At 58.4% G+C, this 20719-nt stretch overlaps 1 protein-coding gene across 16 annotated transcripts; it reads right to left on the bottom strand.

The window, feature by feature from the left end:
- Nucleotides 1–928: 928 nt before the first annotated feature.
- MATK (megakaryocyte-associated tyrosine kinase) lies at nt 929–9877 on the bottom strand. Of its 16 annotated transcripts, none has more exons than XM_064573465.1 (13): nt 8943–9066; nt 7563–7622; nt 7094–7207; nt 6890–7005; nt 6549–6807; nt 6005–6098; nt 4655–4720; nt 3790–3889; nt 3616–3700; nt 3455–3549; nt 3118–3313; nt 2612–2698; nt 929–2518 (listed from the first exon to the last, which is right to left on the bottom strand). In XM_064573465.1, the coding sequence occupies exons 2-13, from the start codon at nt 7569–7571 to the stop codon at nt 2279–2281; spliced, it is 1461 nt and encodes a 486-aa protein (XP_064429535.1). In that variant the 5' UTR covers nt 7572–7622; nt 8943–9066; the 3' UTR covers nt 929–2278. The 16 variants fall into 16 exon arrangements, 13 of the variants coding, with proteins under 13 accessions (XP_064429535.1, XP_064429541.1, XP_064429562.1 ...); XM_064573471.1 differs by having other exon boundaries at nt 3455–3528; nt 6588–6807; nt 8943–9062; XM_064573492.1 differs by lacking the exon at nt 8943–9066 and adding an exon at nt 7797–8865 and having other exon boundaries at nt 3455–3528; nt 6588–6807.
- Nucleotides 9878–20719: the final 10842 nt, after the last annotated feature.

The raw sequence follows: 20719 nt of genomic DNA, 5'->3' as shown, positions 1-20719 counted from the left end.
ATGGGAGGCTGGGAGGAGGCTAGAGGCCTGATCAGGGCAAGGGCTGTGGGATGGACGTGGGGGGAGAGGGGGACAGAGGAACAATCCTCGGGGAGAAAGTTTGCGGAAGAGTGAGGAACCGGCGATACCCAGGCCCCCGTTTTGGGGACAGGTGGATGACAAGACTGTCCCAGAGGCAGTGGCCCAAGAGCCACAGCAGGTTCCAGGGGAAGCCCCTGAGGCTGGTTTGCCCACCCCTGCCCCCACCCAAAGAACCTGGGGCCCAAGAGGAGGGGAGTGTGGGGGTGGGGGGCAAGATAAAGCCAAGAAAATGTCTGATGGATTTAGTGACACAGAGGACAGGAGGGAGGCCCAGGCCTGTGTATGGACCGGGGAGCAGGTGGGAGGCACCTGCTGGAATGCTGGCTTTGTAGGGAGAGGCCCGCTTGTGCAACCCCCCTCCCCAGTGAAGGGGGGCCAGGCCCTGGAGGGGGGGTCCAACTGCATGCACTAATGGCCTTGGATGAGGACCCAGCTGTGCTTCCCGCTGAGGGCCGGGAGGGGGGGTCAGGGGCTCAGCGCCCAGGGGTGGGGGGAGCCGGGCAAGGAGGCCCCAGCCACCCTGAGCCCGGGCGGGCGGGGTCGCTGGTGCCTTCCGAGGCTCCCTGGGACCCTCCAAGCCCAGCTGCCCTGGCTGTGAGGTGGGCTCGGGGCTCTGGGGCCGGGGTACGAGGCCTGCAACATGGGGCGGGGAGGTGGTGGTCTCTAAGTCCCTAATTGCTTCATTACTAGGAGCTGCTCTGTTCTCAGGCCCCAATTAGCTAATTGGCCCCGGGTGGGTTAAGAGGCTGCAGGAGGGATCTGGGCGTTAGGCACAGGGGCTTTGGTGGCTTAGCGGGTGCGGCTGATTCGGGTGCAGACGCTGTGTCAGCTTAGAGAACAGGATTAAGGGTGGGGTGGGGTGGGGCTACGAGTCCCCTCCAGCTGGATTAGGTGGGGGTCAGGCCACTCTCAGCCCCACGGGCCTCCCATCCTTCATTTCTCCCCCAGGAAGAATCCCGAAGCCCCTTCAGGTGCTGGTTGGGAAACTGAGACCAGAGGGTGGGCAGGGCTTCGGGGGGGGGGCACCGCAGGAGGTCAGTGTGACCTTGGGGAAGCCCCCCCCCGGCTGAGGCTGTGCTCAGGCGGGGGTGGGTCAGCCAAAGGGGGCGGGTGTGCTATGGTCTGGTGTCCCCTCCCCAGCCCCAGTTTTGGGGTTCCTGGGGTGAGGGCCACCCCCACCTGGCCAGAGACCTTCCAGGCATCCTAGAAGCTGGCTGGCTGGAAACATCAACTGAGAGGGGGTGACTGTTAAACGCAGCAGTAACTGAGCCCTGCGCTGGTGTGAGCCTTCAATCCCCAACCCCACCCCGAAAAGACGCCTGATTGTAGAGGAGGCTGCTGGAGCCCAGGTGGGGGGACCAACTCCCCAGTTCACCAGATGCACTAACGTTTAGCACTAATGTCCCCCCATCCTAGAAGTGCTCTCAGTTTGGGATGGTTGGTTACCACAGGTCAGGGCCACAAAGCTCAGAACTTGGGGGTGCAAGCCCGGGCCCCAGCCCCTGTGTGGGTGTGGACAAGAGGGGCAGGGCCGGCGCTTTTCAGCCAGTCTCCCCCTGAGTCACTGGGTCAGTCTGGTGGCTGGACTGGACCCTCCCCGGGCTCCCACACATCCACCCTGAGGGGCAAGGCTGGGGCAGAGGGGGTGGAGGCGTGGAACTCGGGCCTCCGTGGCCACTGGCACCCTCTGAGCCTGGGACCCCAAGGGTTGAATACGGCAGCCATGGGGGTGCCACAGCGGGAACCATGGATGATACAGTAAGTAGGTCCGTGCGGGTGGCTGTGATCCTGGGGGTTCTCCTCGCTCCATCCCTGGGGACCTGTGTCCCCGCGGCGGCTACAGGATCCCGGCTGGGTGGGCCCCTCAGTGGGCAGACAAGGGGCAGGTGGATCGCCCTGGGCTGAGCGATGGCGGCGGGGGGGTCCCCTGGTGTTAAGCCCCTGGGGTGAGGGACGCCAAGGGTTGCAGAGAGACTCAGACACCCACAGTCCTTGGAACCAGGCTTTATGGAGGCGCTGATCCCTCGCCTCCCCGGTCTGTGGTGTCCACGGGCTGCCTGGAGTCCCCCACGAGGGCCTGCCCTGCTGCGAGCCAGATGGGCAGCTCACCGGCCCTGACCCTCCTCAGGCCTTGGCCCCTGCCCCACCCCGCACCCTCCACTCTCTCCTCTGGGGCCCGAGGCCCCACGGGGCAGGGTCAGGGCTCCTGGCCTCGGGGCAAGGGACAACTGTCCGCGTCCTGGCCCCCCACCGGGGCCGAGGCGCCCGCGCTGCGCAGCTCCCGGGCCAGCTTCTCTGCCAGTTTTCGGAAGGGCGGCCGGCGGGCAGGCTCGGCCTCCCAGCAGCTGCCCATGAGGGCATGGATGGGGGCCGGGCAGCCCTCGGGGGGCTCCATGCGGTACCCTTTCTCCACGGCCTCGGACACCTCCTTCAGCGACTGTGGGCAGAGTGCACACCGGCATGGCTTCGGTCAGGGCCATAGTCACCAGACCCGCAGGGGGCCCAGTGCCTCCCCGCACACTCCACTCACCATCTTGGGGTACGGAGCCCGGCCATATGAGAACACCTCCCACAGAAGTACCCCGAAACTCCAGACATCCGACTTGCTGGAGAACTTCTGTGGGGCCCAGGATCAGGGTGAGGAGGGGCCCCGAAGGGCTTCTGCGCCAGCCCCTGCTTCCTCCAGGAAGTCCCCCTGGGCTGACCTTCACTCTCTGGTCTCCTCCCAACAGACTGCTCCCTCTGAGCCTCCCCCAGCCGGGTGGGACTCAGACCCAGTGCAGGGAGGGGGCCTTGTTATTCTTGGCCCCAGCACAGAGCCCGTCTGTTTCAGAAATGGGGAAATGGGGGCCCTGAGAGGGTCACACAAGGGAGAGGCCAGACGCGGGCTAAAAGGAACGACCGGGGGCCAAGCACTCACTGGGGTGGCAGAGCCATTCCCTTGAAAGAGGTCCCGAGAGAATAAGAGATGTGCCCAGGGTCACGGAGCAGGCGGAACCGGGGCTTCTAAGGGTCCCAGGGGCGGAGGGGGCTCACCCCATGTTTGAGAGCCTCGGGCGCCGTCCATTTGACCGGTAGCCGGCTTGAGTCCAGCCCCTTCCGCTCAGCTTTGGCCAGGCCGAAGTCACTGACCTTGGCCACCAGGTCCTCGGAAATGAGGATATTGCGGGCGGCGAGATCTCGATGCACCAGCTTCTTGCTCTCCAGGTACTCCATGCCCTCGGCGACGTGCCTGGGGAGGGGGCAGGGCCCGAGGGGGTGTGTGCCTGCAAGGGTGCAAACTCCCAAGGCTGGGCTTGTCCTGCTCCAGGCCTCAGTGTCCCCCTGAGCTTGGAAGGCCCCCCTCCCCGCCCCCCCCGGGAGCCCCACTCACAAGGAAAACTGCAGGAGCTGGGGGGTGCTCACGAGGGCCCGGCCTCGTGTGCGCAGAAAGTTCACCAGGTTGCCCTGCGGGGGAGGGAGATGGACCTGGGGGGCTCGAGGCTGCTCAGAGGCCCCCCCAGGCCCCGATGGCACCTCAGGCCCCACCCCCACCTTGCTCACGTGCTCCATGACGATGTAGAGCCCCTGGTGCAGGATGACGCCCAGCAGACGCACCAGGTTCTTATGCTGCATCTTCCTGGGGGGCCGGCAGGTGGGCCATGAAGGCACGGCTGGGACCCCGACCCCGGGATGCCCTCCTCACCCCGACCCCGCCCCCGGACTCACGTCATCACCGCCGTCTCATCCAGGAAGGCCTGGGCTGTCACATCGCACTTGATGTTCTTCACGGCCACCTTCTGTCCCAGGTACTCACCCTGCAGGACCGCTGGGGGGGAGAACGGGTATGGGGACAGACAGTTGGGAACACCCACCTACCCTGACCCCCACATACCCCAACACTGCTGTGGGGCCCCAGGCCTGGAAAACCCCTCGCCCCTACAAGCTGATCAAAGAGAAGCATTGAACCCAGGTCTGCAAACTTCAGCTCGGGGGCCAGATCCAATCCTGTCAGAGGGCACCCCGCTTTTGCAAGGCCCTTAAGTTCAGGGACGTGTGGGTGGCTCAGTCAGTTAAGGCCCCTAAGTTCTGAGCGGTTTTTACCTTTTTAAATGTTTGGGAAAAAATCAGAAGAAGAACGCCACTTTGCAATAAATGAAAATTACATGGAGTTCCAATTTCAGTGTCTACAAATAAAGTTTTATTGGCACACGGCCCCGCCCATTCATTTACCTGTGTCTGCGGCCGCTTTCCTGCTACAAAGGCCGAGCTGAACACTGACTCAGACCGTCTGGCCTGAAAAGCCTAAAATAGGTGCACTCAGGCCCTTTACAGAGAAGGTAGGCCAACCCCTGACCTAAGCAAGCCCCAGAGCCTTCCAAGTGACAATTTCCAGGAGTGGCATTCCGAGCACAGGGCCTGGAGGTGGGAAGGCATCCAGCACGATCACTGATCACCGAGTGCCCACCTTAGCCGACGTCAGCCCCCCTCACAGAGCTGGTGCTAACATGGGTGTGAATTAACTCGCCCCTCATGACTCCTAAACCCAAACACGCCCCTCTTCCTTCAGCCTCTTACCCAGGCCTCCACTCACCTCCAAACTCACCCTCTCCAATCCGTGCACCCAGAGTCAAATGTTGCAGGTTCAGTAACCAGCCAGCTGTGGGGTGGGGATCGGGTCAGAGGGGAACGGGCTCCACCTGGCAAGAGGCCGGGTGGTGTCCCCCACAGCGCCCCAGCCAGGGGCACACATTCAGCTGCTCCCAGCAACGGTCAAGGGCTTGTCCGAGACACCCCACTCCTGGGCCTGCTTATCAAGTGCTGGAAAGCAACAGAGCCTGTGTACCCCCCAGGATGACCTGAAGAAAGGGGCTTACGGGGTGGGGGATGGACCCCAGCATGGCTTCCCAGGAATGCCCCATCGGGTCCAGGGCGTGGCGCTGGCAAACCCTTTAGGGCTGCCCTTCTCTCTTCTACCTGGAGACTGTCCCTCCAAATACCCCAGGGGCTCTTCCCTTTATAGTCCTTTACCTCTGGCCACCCAGGACACACAGCAAAAAATACAATAGACATGGAGACTGGTAAAGCTTCTGGAATCTTCTGGCAAAGGTTCCAGAATCTTCCAGAATCTTCCAGCATTCTAAGTGGTCATCTGGGGTCCAGCCTCCCTGACTCCTTGTCTCAAACATGCCCATGTTCTCCCGTCCTCTCTCTAGTAGGTTCCATAGGCTCCTTCCCCTTCCTGCCCAAAGCCCCCCCTCCAAATTACAAGCCCTTAGTTATGATCAAGCATGGGGACACCAGCCTCCCCTTGGGGCCATCCCTGAGACGTCCAGATTTCCCTGGGAGAGACAGACACGATCATCAGGTTCAGGAGGAGTGGCCGTGGGAGGGGGCATTTGTTCAGGGCCTTGAGCATCGAGGATTTCATTACTCAGGGGCGGGAGGGGCACTTCGGGTGGAGGGAACGGAATGCACAATAGCATAGAGGCGAGAGGAAAACAAGGAGGCAAGTAGGGAGCATGGAGGAAGGGTCTTGTAGATGAACTAAGATGGCTCAGCCACAAGGGAAGGTTCTAGAAGGCAGGAGAGTGATGTGGGTGAATTTTCATGATAGAAAGTCACCTCTGGGGACACTGAGGTAGGGGTCCGGTGGAAGGGGAATGCTCTCCAGAGAGGAGGCAGTCTGGTGGGAGGGTCTGAGGCTAGGCTGGGGCTCGGGCTTGGGCCTCTGGCCCAGGCGATCCGGTGGGTGATGGGGACCCGGAAGCAGAGCAGGTGTCACCTGAATTCGCTCCTCGCGGGCCGATGGGCGTCCGTGGGCACCTCTGCCCCACCCGAGCGCTGCTTCAGGTCTTTCGCTCGCAGTGCCGGGCACAGCAAGCCATGCTCGTGCAATGTGGCTTTGGCCACGGGCCCCGTGAGGAGGGGCGCGGGCCCCTACCTTTGGCCAGCTCCTCTTCTGCCGACTTGGTGCCCTGCTTCCTCTTGGGTTTCACTAGCTTCGTGCAGATGGCCCCCTTGTCCTTGCTGTAGTGCTGCAGGGTGGGGGCGGGGCAGAGGGAGCCGTGAGCCCCGCCAGGGGTGCAGGGAACCCCTGCCTTCTGTGCCCTCCCCAGGGAGGCTCTCTGAAGGGGGTGGGCAGGAGCTGGGGAGAAGGGGGCTTTGCTTCCCACCGGAGGAGTTGGGCTGGTTTCCATGGGAACGGAAAGGATGCAGGCTAGGAAACAGGAGGATCCTGGGGAAGGTGGGGCGGTGGTCTCTGGATCAGTGTCAACGTGGAGGTTCCCAGGGGTCCCCAGAGGAGCCACCCCAGTCCCTCCCTAGAGGTGGACCCAGAGGACTCAGACCAGCTGTGGGGCTGGTGGTCCACGGAGACTAGCCCCTCCTTCCCACACCGGGACTGTGCGTGCAGCAGTGGGTGTCCCGGGCCCCCCCGGTTGCCAGAATGGGGGGGGCTGGGGTCCCTCCACCTCCACGGTGCAGACCATGCGGCTCTGGGGCGCCAGGCCCGGCGGCGGCCGCACCTCCACCATGTCCATGAGGTTGCAGAAGCACACGGCCTCGTCGATGGTCAGGCGGCCGTCGCGGTGCAGCACGCGGTAGTGGATGACATCCCGGCCGAAGCTGACGCACAGCACGTAGTCGCCGGGGTGCCGCGCCGACTCGCGCACCAGGAACAGCCCGTCCTCGGGCGGCTGCAGCTGCTGCACGGCCTCCTGGCCCGAGATCTTCCCGTGGAACCACCTGCGGAAGGGCACGCTGGGCCAGGCGGGCCGGGCCCTCCTGCCGCCCAGCCCCGGGGGGGGGGGGGCGTCCCCAGACTCACGGCATGAGGCTGAGCTTGGGGTCCGCCGACAGCGCCTCTCGCTCGCGCAGCGCCCCGGCCGCCAGCAGACCCTCCTGCCCGCTGGCGTGGTGCTTGGCACGGTACCAGCTCTTACTCTACCGGGGAGGGAGCCGGCGGTGGGTGTGGGCTCCCGGCAGAGACACCCCTCCCCAAGCGCGCCCGGGCCCGGCAGCCGCCACTCACCTCACAGGCCTCCAGGATGGTGACCACGTCGCCCTTGTGGAAGGCCAGCTCTCCCGGCTTGGGGCGCGTGTGCTCACACTTGGTGATGCACTGGGTGCCTGGGGCCCAGCGCCTCTGGGGCCGGGCGGGGGGGATGGGGGAGGGGCAAGGGGCATGAGGGGGAGGCCCAGGGAGAGAGAGAAACGGAAATTGGGCAAAAGACAGCAAGGCAGAGACAGAACAGAAATCAAGAGGGAGCAGCCTGGGCAGAAGTATCAGGCGCAAACCCAGGGGCCCAAAGCAGAAGGTCAGGAAGCAAAGGTGACAGGAATGTAGCATCAGGTGATCGTGAAAGAGTGTGCAGCACTGGCTGAAGGGGGCTGGAGTCACAGGTACAGCGCCCCCCCCCCCCCGTGGGGCTGAGGTCCCGCGGGTGTGCACTGGGCGGGGGACGGCCCGGGACACAGGCACCCGGGTGGGGGGTACTCACCGTTGGCATCCTGGCTGAGATGAACGTGGGGTGCCAGGCACGGAGGAAGCGAGGGCTCACCTGGGGGCAGGCAGAGACCAGCTGGAGAGCCCAGATTGGAGGCAGGCTGGGGCCCGGGGCAATTACTAACTAACCACTTCCCGCCCAGGCCAGGTGGAGGCAAGTACCGGAGGGCATCCCCATGGGGGTTCCAGGTGGTGGCTCCCCAAGCCCCTCTGGGGAGGCGGTCTTTACCCACAGGAGTTCCTTATCAGAGTTGCAGCCGTGGAACATCAGCGAGGAAACCACAGAGTCTAGCCCTGCCATTGTCCCGGAAGGGCAACGGATGCACAAGGTGGGCACAGAGCAAGTGGCCATAGGGTGGGGAGGGGTGGAGCGCCTGGCTCAGGCTCTCCAGCAGCCCCACAGTGGGTGGGAAACATGGTGCCACCTAACTGAGCTTGGTTCCTCTTTTCTGGTAAGTGGGCAGGGGCAGGGCAAGGAAACAGAGGATGATTCAAGGTCATTCCCAAGTATCTCTGAACCTAGGGTGGGGCTGGGAGGGGGCCGGGGGAGGGGGCATGCAGCCCTGCTGGGCTTCTCTGGCCGTCAACTGAGCCTCTCTGATGCCCCCCAATTCCAGTGCCAACCTAGGATAGACATGCGGTCTCTTACTGCTGCTGGGGAAGGGTCTTTTCCACCCCTTTTCTCCTCCTTGGACCCCACAGCAGGTGGCTGGGCAGTGGGAATGGTTGAGGGGATGAGCCTCTGCCCCTCCAGTATTGCCCCCCATAAATCCCCAGCGCCAAGAGTATTCACACGCATACTGATCCATGTACACACGAGCACACACACAAACACACGGGGCTTGGACACAGGTGGACACAGGTACCCACAGGCACGCGGGTATGCAAGCGTTCACCTAGAGACGGGTGTATACACTTCTACACATGGGTGCACACGGACAGACTCTCAGACGGCCAGAAATGTGTATACCTGTCCCCCCCCAACACACACAGACCCACACTTGAACACCTGGGCGCCAGACGCTGGGCGCCAGACACTGGGCCACCAGGGCACGCAGAGCTACACGCAGGGCCGCGCACACGCATCTCGGCCACACGCGAACATCCCTCCACGTGGACGCGCGGATACACACACCCGGGAGCTTGCAGACGCGCACACTCGCACCCAGAAAAATGCCCCCACCCTGCGCCCGATCGCCTCTAACCACCCGCTACCCCAGCCGCGTACCCGCCGCGCACGCCGGACGCGCACACTCGCGCTCACACCGGGCCCTCCGCCGCACGCCCGGGACGCCCCCGGAGGCCTCGGGGTTCCCCCCCACACCCCGCCACTGCCCCGCGGTCTCTCCCCTCACCCCCCTGCCACCGCGCTCACCTGCTCAGGGGGCGCCCCCGGGCCGCGCCCCGCGCCCACACCCAGGAGGGCCCCCGCGCGCTGGCTGCGCACCCCGAGGCAGCCCTGGCTGCACAACTTGGAACAAGTTGCTCCGCTTCCTCATTTTGGGGTGGGGGGGAGGAGGGCTGGGTGAGCGGGGGAGCGGGAGGCGCCGCGGCCCGGGAGGCCCCCGCAGGTCCTAGCGCCGGCCGCACTGCGGTCGGCTCCGCGCGCCGCCGCCGCCGCCGCCGGCCCCTCCCCGCCCCGCCCCTGAGGCCCCCGGCGCCGCCCGCCCCGCCCGGGCGGGGGCCGGGGCGCTCGCGGGCTCCACGCCGCTCCCTGGCAGGTGCCGCGGGGCGCACCCCGCCCACCCGGGGAGACGGAGGCCTTGGGGCGCGGAGCGGGTGCCGCGCGCGGGGCGGGGGAGTTGGGGGGTTGGGAATAGGGAGAGTGAGCTGCCCGTTTGGGGAGATAAGCAAGCCGCCGAGCCCAGCCTGTGCAATGGACCCTTCGGACTGCGATTCCAACGGCCTCCTCACTCACCTCCTCTGCCGAGAGGGTTGTTGGCGTCTGGCGCAAAGCAAGCGCTCCGAAAGGTCATTGGGCATCAGTATTGTTAGGAGCCTCCGCAACATTAGGGGGATATTGGGGCTCCGGAAAAAAGGTCCTGTGGAACCGGAGGCCTCCTGGTGGAGCCTGCCCCGGGTCAACCCAGCTGGGCCAGGGGTTCCTCCTCCGCAGGGCCGGCAGCGCGGGCTTCAACCTCAGACAGCGGTTTGACGAGCATTTGCTGAGCTCCGCACTGGGCCCAGCAATCGCTCTGCTTCTAGGGGATGAGTCTGTTGGACGAGGATGGCGCGCATCGGAGGAGGGTGATGAGCCAGGATGCCCAGGGAGCCTGAGTCCTGTTTTAATCTTCTGTCAGCCCAAAAGGCTAAGTGTCTACGCTCCAAGGCATCATGTGATTTCTCAGAATAGAGGCCCAGTTACAAAATTGTAAAAACATCCCAATTATGGAATATTCTAGAACAAAAACTAGGAAATTGTATGTATCAAGGTTCTAGAATCAACAGTTGTCGAAAACCACCACCACCACCACCACGTGACTCAACACAACCAGCACCATCCTTTTGTGTTATACAGGAGAGAATAAGCACACGGGGGAAAGTTCCAGAAGGGGACCCTCCAAACAGCCCTAGGGTTATCCCCAGCGAGGGCAGTAGGCAGGGGGAGAGGGAGGGAGAAGACCGCTTTCCTTCAAGGTGCTGTAATTCACTGTAAGTGGTAATGTTGGCAGGGAGGATGCCCCAGCATATTCCTGCTAAGCGGGGCTCCCCAGGCTCCCCGGGCTCGGCTGTGGGAGAGTCCCGGGGTACGGCCACACCTCCCAGCCTCGGGCACTGCTGTGGATCCAGGGCTGGGGACCCTGCAGCCAGCATTCAGTTGGGTCACGGGGCCACCATATATGGCAAACCATCATCACTTGCCTGAAATAGAAACATGAAAATAGCCACAGGAAACCCAGTAACACCAGTAGACTCAGACCAGAGACTGCAGCCAGAGGTCCCACGATGGAGGCTTGCCTGCTCTCTGCTCGGCAAGGACAGGAGCCTGTGTGTAAGACCCTAAGAGGCTCGAGCACCCCAGGGAGCCTTTCTCCTTGATACAGTCAGGGAGATGGGGAGAGTGTTGAAAGGGGCTGGCTTGCTCCCCCTGTGAATCAATACTTAGTGTCTGAGTAATACCTACGTCTTCCCCAGGACCCCAGGGATCCTTGTCCCACGCTCTGGAAGGCCCTACCCCAGACGGAGGGATCAGAGAGGAACCACAGGAGCTGAGATTGGAAAGCGACAGACTTCAGGTGGATAGTGCCAGGTTCCCAAATCTCCAAGGGCTAACCTGGGGTGCAGCAACCCCCCCCCCCCCCGCATATGGGCATGGGGCACTGAGCTGTACCGGACTCTAGGGAGATAGGTTTGAGTCCATGGTTTATTTGGGTCAGAGCTACAGAAGGAGTGAACTCCCCACTCCTGAAGGCATTCAAGAATTGGCCACTTTGAATCTCAAAGACTAGATGGGTCTTGCAGTCCCCAGAGGTGGCAACCCCAGTTTCTCGTCCTCCTGCCAGGCGCAGGGGGGACTAGCCCCTTCCTTCTACCAGCCTGAAGCCAGTTGGTAGCCACACCATCAGACTGGATTCCAGAATGACCCAGCCCTGGGCTCCTCACCCTCCAGATTTCTGTCCTGTTGATTCCAGAAATTTTCTGACGCCCCAGGCTACCCACCTGGTGCAGGCTGGTAACACAGGAGCCCCTCCCTGGTTCCCCAGCTGCCTCCAGTTTTTCTCCTTGCTACCATTCACCTTCCACTGCATGGCTAAGGATGAAAATGTGACTGTGGCCCTCCCCGGCACTAAATCCTTCCATAGCTCCCCGCTGCCTAAAACGCTCAGTCCGGCCATCCGAGCTCTTCCCGTTCGGCTAACAGCTGGCTTCCCTAGCCTCATCTCCTTCTGCTCCCACAAAGCACCCAACGGTCTGGCAACTCTGAACGGCAGGAGCTTGCATCCTTTGGGGCTGGCTGTCCCTTCTGCCCGGAATGCCCTTCCGCCTTGTCCATCCAGCATCTTCCAGCCCACGCCCAGCTCAACTGGCACCATTTTTGTGAAGCCTCCCCGGATGCCCCCATCCTTCTCGGAGCCAGGCCCTGCTTCTACATCCTGCAAAGACTCCTCGATGCAGGCACCAGCTCTCTTGTCTCACTGTGTGATGGCTGTGGACGTGGCCTTGGTGACCGAGCCCGTCAGCCTGCCTGGGAAGGAAGCCAGCCCCAATGATGTGGGAAGCAAAGGCAGAAGAAAAATTATTAAATTTCCTTACTACCTACAGCCCCTTGACAAGTCCTTGAAACAGACAGAGTGACATTCCTCTAGGGACTCAGCTGCCTCGATGTTAATACTTTGCTAAGGGCAAAAGGCAATCTTAGCCCGATCCCTAGGATCCTGTAAGCCTACTCTAACATATAAAAATTCCTTTGGAAACTTCCTTTATCTCTACCCCCCAAGATACATGTTGGCAATCATCCCCCAAGCATACTTACCAACCCACCAACCCACTTCATATACATCTGAAGCGGTCTCATGACTGAGGGTTTACTAAACAGTAATAAACGAACTTTCCCAACAATAGCTACCCCCTCAGGATCCTGGAAGCCTTGTTTCCAAAACACCTGGGAGGCTTACACTCTCCCTAACCCCCTCCCAACTTGAAAGTATGTAATGGGCCGCTCCTCAAGACCCCAGAGCAGCTCTTTGTGCCCCCAGGTCCTATCCCTGTGCTTTAATAAAAACCACTTTTTTGCACCAAAGACGTCTCAAGAATTCCTTCTTGGCCTTTGGCATCGAACTCTAACATCCTTCCTACGTCAACCAGAAAGCAGGGATTGAATCCTGCAGGAAGAATTCAAATCCTCGGATGCAATTACACCTCGGGGTTCGTGCTGTGACTAGTGTTGGAAGCCACTAGTTGGTTTTTGGTTGCTTCTGAAGGGGGCTTCCGCCACTCGCAAGCAAAAAGATTCCTAATACTGAAAATGGGGCCAGAAGTGGGGGGTTGAAATGAACAGACTCTAGGACGAGCAATTGGTAAGTCAGATTAGATGACCCTAAACGCAGCTAGGGATCTCCTGGGCGTCCCCTTTCAAGATCCGATAAATCTGCGTTCCATCCATTGGGTCTATTGGTGCTGTCTTCCGTCACATGCAACAGAAAAACCCTGAGGGACCCACCTCCCTTGGACCCACTTCCCTTCTCTCCTGAATGCCTCTCCTTATTTATTCAAAGCTCACTGTTCTTCACTTCCTACCTTTCTCCTATTTTGGCTGCTGCGATTTGTATAACCCCCACCCCCCGTTCTCCACACTCCTGCCCACGGAGGATTTGGGGGGAGCCAAATCCTCTCCTTTGGGGGGATTTGGCGATTTGGGGGGAGCCAATCCTCTCGTTTTAGAATTGAGCAGCTGAGTTCCCGAGAGGCAAAGCGACTAGTCTATGGTCACACAGTTGGCTGGGGCTATAAATCAGGTGTGTGGACTCACTCAACAGGGTTGTAAACTTCTCAAAGGCAGGGCACCTTTCTTATTCTTCTTCACTGATGTGGATGCAAATCAATGTAGGCAATGAACAGACGGAGTCCTGTAACAATGCACTTTACATAATGTATCAGTTAGTAGGATTGGCACACAGGGATGGAAGACCCCAAGTGCTAGAGGCTTGAATTAGATAGAAATTCATCTCTGAGGGATGTACTCCTGGGCAATGTCAGGAACCGAGGCTCCTGCCTTCTTGCTGCTCTGCCTTTCTCAGCGCAGGAACTTCCATCTCTTGAGCTAGGATGGCTGCTCAAGCTCCAGCCCTCCCATGTGCATTCCAGCCAACAGGAAACAGGAAGTTGGAGAAAAAGGTACACCTCTTCCCTTTAAGAACTCTTCCTGGGAGATGCATGTGACACCTTTGCTTCATTCCATTGGGTGGAACTTAGCCATATGGCCAAATTTAGTGGCAGGGGAAGCTGGGAAATGTAATCTTTACAGCAGGGGCCAAGGAAGCTTCCTCAAAGCTCCCAGACCTGTTCCCACCTCAGGGCCTTTGCATCAGTTGTGCCTTCTGCCTGGGACACTTCCCAGACCTACCCAACATCCCAGCACCCTACAGAATATTTCAACCTGCTGACACTTCCTATCATTTCCCCTTGTAGCTCTGGAGAGCTACCATGGTCTAACTGACCATACATTTCACTTCTTTTTCTTGTTTACTGGCTGCATCCTCTCTAGAACATCAGCTTCCCAAGGGCAGAGATTTTGGACAGTGTCATTCATTGCTGTGGCCTCCGTATACCTGGCACACAGGAGATGCTTGGAACATATTTTTTAAGCCAATGAATATTGGGGAAGGGAGAGGCAATGAGCAGTGACTGACATGTGTGAATGGAGCACTTTCATTGTACCCGTTCCACAGATGTGAAAACTGAGGCTCAGGGGGTTCTCCGGCTCACCCCAAGACACAGGAAGTGGCAGGCTTCACTTTTAACCTAGGTCTTTCAGGCTCCAGGGCCCACATGCTGCACAGCAAGATGTTGGGCATATGACAGACCCCCAAAGAATTTTATAGAGGGTGGGTGAGGCAGGCCAGCGGCAGCCAGATGTGGGAACAGTTGAGCTGCCGGGGGCGCAGTGGATCCTCCACTGGAGAACGCGGCCAGATCAGACTGCCCCAATTAGTACACCTTTAAATTTAGCTTTCTCCTCCCTGCCAGGGGATTTGGGGATTCGGTGGAGGAACACTCTGCTCTTTCGAGGAAAACTGCTGCATCGCTCAACTGGAGACATGGTCTGATGGGCCATTCTCCACTCACTGAATGAAGGGCTTCTCAAAGCGACTGCTTTTTTTTTTTTTTTTTTTAAGATTTTATTTATTTATTTGAGACAGAGAGAATGAGAGAGAGAGAGCACATGAGAGGGAGGAGGGTCAGAGGGAGAAGCAGGCTCCCTGCCGAGCAGGGAGCCCGATGCAGGACTCGATCCAGGGACTCCAGGATCATGACCTGAGCCGAAGGCAGTCGCTTAACCAACTGAGCCACCCAGGCACCCAAAGCGACTGCTTTAGGGTGCCAGGAGTGGTCTGCCTTTGATGGGAGAGCCTATCTGCTCTCCCTCAACATCCCTCACCTTGTCTTCCTTGTTCTATAGGTGGAGCTGGGTCTGTCATTTCCCAACCATGCTTGCAGGTTCAACACGTGTAAACTGGGTCTGTGTCACTTCTTGGCTTAAAATCTTTCCATGGCTCCACCCTGCTTAGGATTCACCCAAGCTCCTCACCATGGCCCATCACCAGCTGGGTCTGGCTGCTGTCACTTCCTGCTCTCAGCTCCTTCCACTTCCCTTGGCTGGCTCTCTACCACCTCCTCTGCCTCCTCCTGCTGTTCCTTGAATGTTCCAGGTGTTGCCCAGCCTCCTCCTAGTATGTGCTTTTCCCGGCTCCTCTCAAGATTGGCTCCTTCTCAGCATTTCTGGCTCCTCCAAGAGACCCTTACTGACCACCCATAATGGCCACCCACCATCTGAGCCCACATCACTGCCTGTGACCCTGTCTTACTCATTCTTGTTGATTGCCCTCCTGACTTGCCTTGGCCCCCTTGACAAAACATATATTCCATGAGCAAGGGCAGGGACTGTCTCTGGCTTGGTCAATCATTTATCTCTGGAGCCTGGCACATAGTGGACCCTTATGTTATTATGTAGATTGTTTACAGTGGAGCAGTGTACACTATGGAACACTTTTATTTTCTAGGACTTGTTTTGTTATTTTCCTGAAGTTAGTAATTGCCTTTGTTTTGTGTATCTATGAATTCTCTTTCCTCCGGCCTTGCCAATGGAACGAACTTCTCCACTCAGGGCCAGCTGCAGCCCAGCTGTACCCCTGGCCTTTCACTTTTTCGGCACCTGGGGATTCCTGGGATGTAGCTCCTGTTTCTGGGGTCCAGGCTTCCCTGTTTTTTGGTCCGTGCCCTCGTTTTGGGAATGTGCACCCTCTAGGCATTTCCGGAGAAGGTATTTTCCTCCCACTCTCCTGTGTGATTGGTGGTCTGGCTGAGGACGCTGTGCTGGGTGGTAGCTAATTTCCCTTGCCTTGTGTCTTCCAGCTTCCAGTCTTGGGCATTTGAACAACCCAAAGCTATCCTGTTTCCTCATCGTCTTCTTATCACGTTGTTTTCTCTCTCTTCAGACACTTGTAGAATCTTCTCATTCACCACATCCTGCACTTTCAAAGTGTGGTTTTGGTGTGGGTCTTTTTTTTTTTTTTTTACCTGTTGTGCTGGGCAGTTATTGGGTTGTGTCATGCCTTCCATTCCTGGCAAACTTTCTTAAATGACATCCCTGGTGATTTCTTCCACTTTGGTGTCTTTTCTCTGTCATATATTGGGCTTCCTGGGTTGATCTTCTCATTTTCTTGCCCACTTTTTTCTTTTTGTCTTCTCATTCTACTTTTTCTTCCAAGCCTGTCAACATTTCCATTTTGACTATCAGGTTTTTAATTTCCAAGGGCTCTTTCTAGTTCTTTGAATGTTCTTTTTCCTTCCTTCTTTCTTTTTTTTTTAGAGATTTTTATTTTAAAGTCATCTCTACACCCAACGTGGGGCTTGAACTCACTTCCCTGAGATCAAGAGTCGCAGGGTCCACCAACTGAGCCAGCCGGGCACCCCTGAATGTTCTTTTTTCAAAAGGCAAATGTAGAGGGGCGCCTGAGTGGCTCAGTCGGTTAAGCGGCTGCCTTCAGCTCGGGTCATGATCCCAGGGTCCTGGGATCGAGCCCCGCATCGGGCTCCCTGCTCGGCGGAGAGCCTGCTTCTCCTTCTCCCTCTGTCTGCCACTCTGCCTACTTGTGCTCTCTCTCTATCTCTGTTAAATAAATAAATAAATAAAAATCTTAAAAAAAAAAAAAAGGCAAATGTAGAGCTGCTTCCTGGCCACTGTGTCTTCTACAAGCTCTCCGAGGATAGCCTGCAGAAGGGTTTCTCTCCAACTGCTTTCTTCTGTTCTCTTTGTCTCTTTCCTCCAGCAAGTTACTTTTTTCTTCTCTTTTTGGGTTTTAGTCTCTCACTAGCTAGAATTCATGAGGCACGTGCTGCAGAGCTAGCCAGAGGCCCCCCGCCCTTGGGGTGGCTTCACTCTGGGTTGAGTATGAGGCCCTGGCCATTGTAAGGGAGTCCCAAACACCAGCAATATCTGCTCTGGAAGCTGAAGGGGACGCTGTTCCATGTGTGACTTTCTTCTCGATTGCCAGTTTCCACCTTCACACCTGCCTTCCACCACACCTGTGTCCCTGAGGTGGAAACTTTCTGTGCAGCGAGTGTGAAAAAATGCATTTTATTACTGAGTCCTCCCCCAGCTCCAAAAGGTTGGTGCTATCAGTTAGGATTCAGCTTTATAGAGGCTCAGGAAGTCGAAGTGAGCTGTCCTGAGACCCCCACAGCTAATATGTTCAAGGACCATGCTGAGACTAGAGCCTGAAGTCACCCTCATGCATGAAGTGACAGCTTCTGGTTCATCTTTGGGTCCTCCCAAGGAAGGTGCTGAGTGCTTGCTGATCGAATATTGAATGCATTTCCACACTTTTGACGGTAGACATGCGGAAGCCACATGAGTGACGGCCCATGGCGCATGATAGGTGTTCCATAAGTACGTGTTGAGTAATTGAGAAAATGGAAGAACAGCAGTGTGATAGAAGACATCACAGAAGGAAACCGAACTGTTACACTTCTGTCCATGTGAAGAAAAATATTTTGGAAATGAGAAGACACAGTCCTGATTTGGGGGCAAGGATGGGGCTCCTTCATTTACAATGAGAGGGAGACTGGCAAAGCTCTGATGGAACGTAATCTTGCACATGGATGTTTCAGAAGCCTTAAAATGCTCGTGCCCTTTGATCGAGAAGTTTCATTTTTGGACATCTATGGAAGAGACAGAACCCCAACTGTACAAGAAGGTGTTTGCCACGCTGTCATTTATAATTTGAAAACAATCTAAGTGTCCAACAGTAGGGGATGGTTAAGCAGATTAGGGTACGTTTGTTTTATGGAATATTATGCGTCTGTTAAAAACGACATCTCTTCCTAGTAGCCAAAATTGGAAACAGCCCAAATGTCCATCCGTGGATGAGTGGATAACAAGATGTGGTCCATCCACACATGGGAATATCAGCCTTGAACAGGAACGAGGCGCCAACATGCACTGCCCCGGGGATGGACCCCGAGCCCACGATGCTCAGGGAGGGAACCAGACACAGAAGGCCACACGGGGTGTGAGTCCACGTGGGTGACACGTCTAGAACAGGCTCATCCACGAATGGGAAGGGGGCTCATGGGGGCCCGGGGAGGGGAGTGAGGGTGACTACTGATGGGGGCGAGGCTTCTTTTTGGGGTGACGGAATGTTCCGGAATGAGATAGTGGTGACGTTTGTGCACATTTGCAAAAATACCCAAAACCACTGAGTTGTACACTTTGAAATGTAGCGATAAGTTTTATGTTATGTGCACATTACCACATTTAAAAAAATATGTTGTAAGGTCTACAGAAGTATTAAATTAGGCAAAGGATCAGAGAGCACACTGAAAACACCTGAGAAATTCAAGTCGTGACGGCGTCGAGTGAAGAACAGCAGGAATTACAATGATATAAGGAGCCTCTCTGCAACCGAGAGAGCATGAGCGACAGGAAAGGAAGGAAACACGGGGTGTTCGCAGTGGTCCACTTCATTCCGCTCTTCGTTGTTCTGCAACTCCCAAGTTCTGTGTAATGGGAAAACCCAATGCACTCAAGCTCTTCAGTGTAAAGCAGACCTAAAACTCACCAACTTCACCATCATAACCATCTTTTTTTTTTTTTAAGATTTTATTTATTTATTTGAGAGAGAGAGAATGAGAGAGAGCACATGAGAGGGGGGAGGGTCAGAGGGAGAAGCAGGGTCCCTGCCGAGCAGGGAGCCCGATGCGGGACTCGATCCTGTGACTCCAGGATCATGACCTGAGCCGAAGGCAGTCGCTCAACCAACTGAGCCACCCAGGCGCCCCATCATAACCATCTCTTAAGTGCACAGCTCAGCGGCAGGAAGCACATTCACACCGTCCTGTGACCACCCCCACCCTCCGTCTCCAGAACTTTCCATCTCCCCACACGGAGACTCTGTCCCCGTGAAGCACGGACTCCCCACCCCCACCCCAGCCCCGGCCCCCACCCTCTCCTCTCTGTCTGTGTGGACGGGACCCCTCTGGGGACCTCCTGGGAGTGGGGTCCTGCGGGATGTGTCCCTCTGGGTCTGGCTCCTCTCGCTGAGCGCAGTGTCCTCGGGGTCCCTCCGCGTCGTGGCAGGTGTCGGGGTCCCTTCCTTCCTAAGGCTGGAGCGTGTTCCCGCGCGTGGATGGACCGCACTGTGTTTATCCATTCACCTGTTGATGGGCACGTGGGTCGTGTCCACCCTTTGGCCGCCTTGGACGGGGGCAAATACCCCATGTTTCCCAATACCCCTTTTTTTTCTTTTGGCAGAACTCAGCAGACATAAACGGGCCCTACCCCCCCGAGCCAGGCTGCCTTCTCCGCTGCAGGAGAAACGCGGGTCCTCGGGCTTGTCCGCGTCTGCTTCCCTGAAACACCTTCTCGCCCGGCAGCCCAACTACCGGGCGGCCCAGGGAGAACGTGGAGGCGGCGCTCCCCAGCCAGGCCGGCCGGAGCGGGCAGGCCCAGGGACACGCTCCCTCTCCCCCGGGTGGGACTGATTTCGGGCCAGGGACGCGGTGGGTTTTCCCGGCTGTCAGTGCTGCCAGTGCCTCCGGAGGGAGTTGGCAGGTCTGCCCTTCCGTTTTCGTCTTTCGGGGACTGCGTGCCAGGTTGCGCTCCAGCCCTGCCCACACTGCCCGCGTCAGCCCTCCCACACGCGGCGCCGTCTCCGAGCAACCGGGCTCGCCCGCCCCGGCCTGCCGCCCGAGGTCTAGGGAGGCTTCCCCGGCGCCTGGGCTCGCTGGGCTCGCCTCTGCCTGCCCGCCGCCGGCTTGCTCCGGCGTCCTCTGCCGGGGGAGGGGGCTGGAGACGGAAGGTCAGCAGCGACCGCTCCTCGGGCTTGCGGGGAGCGCCGTTGCCCAGACGCTCCATCCATCTGGACCCAATGCTTCGCTAACCAGCTGCTTGGTTTTTTGGGAGTTGCTGGCGGGGGGGCGGGGCGGGGGAAGATTTAACTCCCTGTCGACGGGGTTGGTTTTAGGCCACCTGGTGGCGAGGATACTGCCTGTCCTCCCCAGGAGCCAGGGGTGGGACCGGCGAACCGCGGGTGATGGGCTTTCCCGGAGCTGCCCGTGCCAGGAACTGCGTGCGGGTCGTAGCAGCGGGGACACAGGGCTTTCCCCGAAGGTGAGGCTGTGATGGTCACGGCTGCCCAGTGCTCGCCCCGGAGGCCAAGCCAGCCTCCCTTCCCGCCGTCCCGCTGCCCCTGCCTCAGCTGAGGCCTCTCGCCCGCACCATTACCACAGTCTCCTGGGGTAAGACGGCAACAAGCGGCGTCCTCCCAGCCCCAAGGCACGTCCCTCGGACAGTGAGACTCATCTCTGCGTGTCAGAGCACGGCTACAAGCATTTGACACGTTTACTGGGCGACAACTACGGACGTGGTCTGTTCTAGACCTGGGGTTACCTCGGGGAACAAAGTGGAGGCACTCGCTGCAGGCAGAGGATTCTCATCCCCGGGGGAAGGCAGGGAACACGTGATTTTAATCAGTGGAATGTGGGGTTCAGAAAATGAATATGGTTATGTGACAGGGTGAGGTGGTCAAGGAGTCTTTGAGGAGGTGACACCTGGGTTGAGACCCGAGGGAAGAAGAGCTTACTAGGTAGTGGGAACAGCATGTGCAAAGGCCCTGGGGTGAGAATAGGTCTGAGGACCGCAGAGGCTGGTGGGTCTGAAGTGGCATTACGGAGGGACAGGGTGGTGGATGGGCTTTTGTGGGGCTTTGTCGGTATTTGGGGTTTCATCCTGAGCTCCTACTGCTTGAGGATTGAAGCGGCAGATGGGCCACCGTGATGGCAGGCAGAAGGGGGGCTGACAGCAGTATTAAATTAGGCAAAGGATCAGAGAGCACAGAGGAACCCAGGAGGACTCCCCGGTGGTGGTGGTGGGGTGAGCCTGGGGAGCTGGTTGACTGGCAGAGCCACCGACAGATGCAGAGGGAGGGGGGT

This window comes from Mirounga angustirostris, unplaced genomic scaffold (genome assembly GCF_029215605.1).
Source record: "Mirounga angustirostris isolate CCGP_5_RB_7025 unplaced genomic scaffold, mMirAng1.0.hap1 SCAF_1, whole genome shotgun sequence".
Classification (NCBI taxonomy): domain Eukaryota; kingdom Metazoa; phylum Chordata; class Mammalia; order Carnivora; family Phocidae; genus Mirounga; species Mirounga angustirostris.
Note: the sequence above shows the minus strand (reverse complement) of the source record. Positions and strands in the feature narration are given on the sequence as shown.

Bases quoted from the DNA above. Each gene is read 5' to 3' on its own strand.
- MATK (XM_064573438.1), bottom strand. From the start codon at position 7,411: ATGCTACATTCCTGTCACCTTTGCTTCCTGACCTTCTGCTTTGGGCCC. The intron at 3,550-3,615 runs GTGGGGGTGGGG...CGAGCCCCCCAG, and splicing joins TCATGGAGCACGTGAGCAAG to GTCCATCTCCCTCCCCCGCA. The intron at 2,699-3,117 runs GTGAGCCCCCTC...TGGGCCCCACAG, and splicing joins CCGAGGCTCTCAAACATGGG to AAGTTCTCCAGCAAGTCGGA.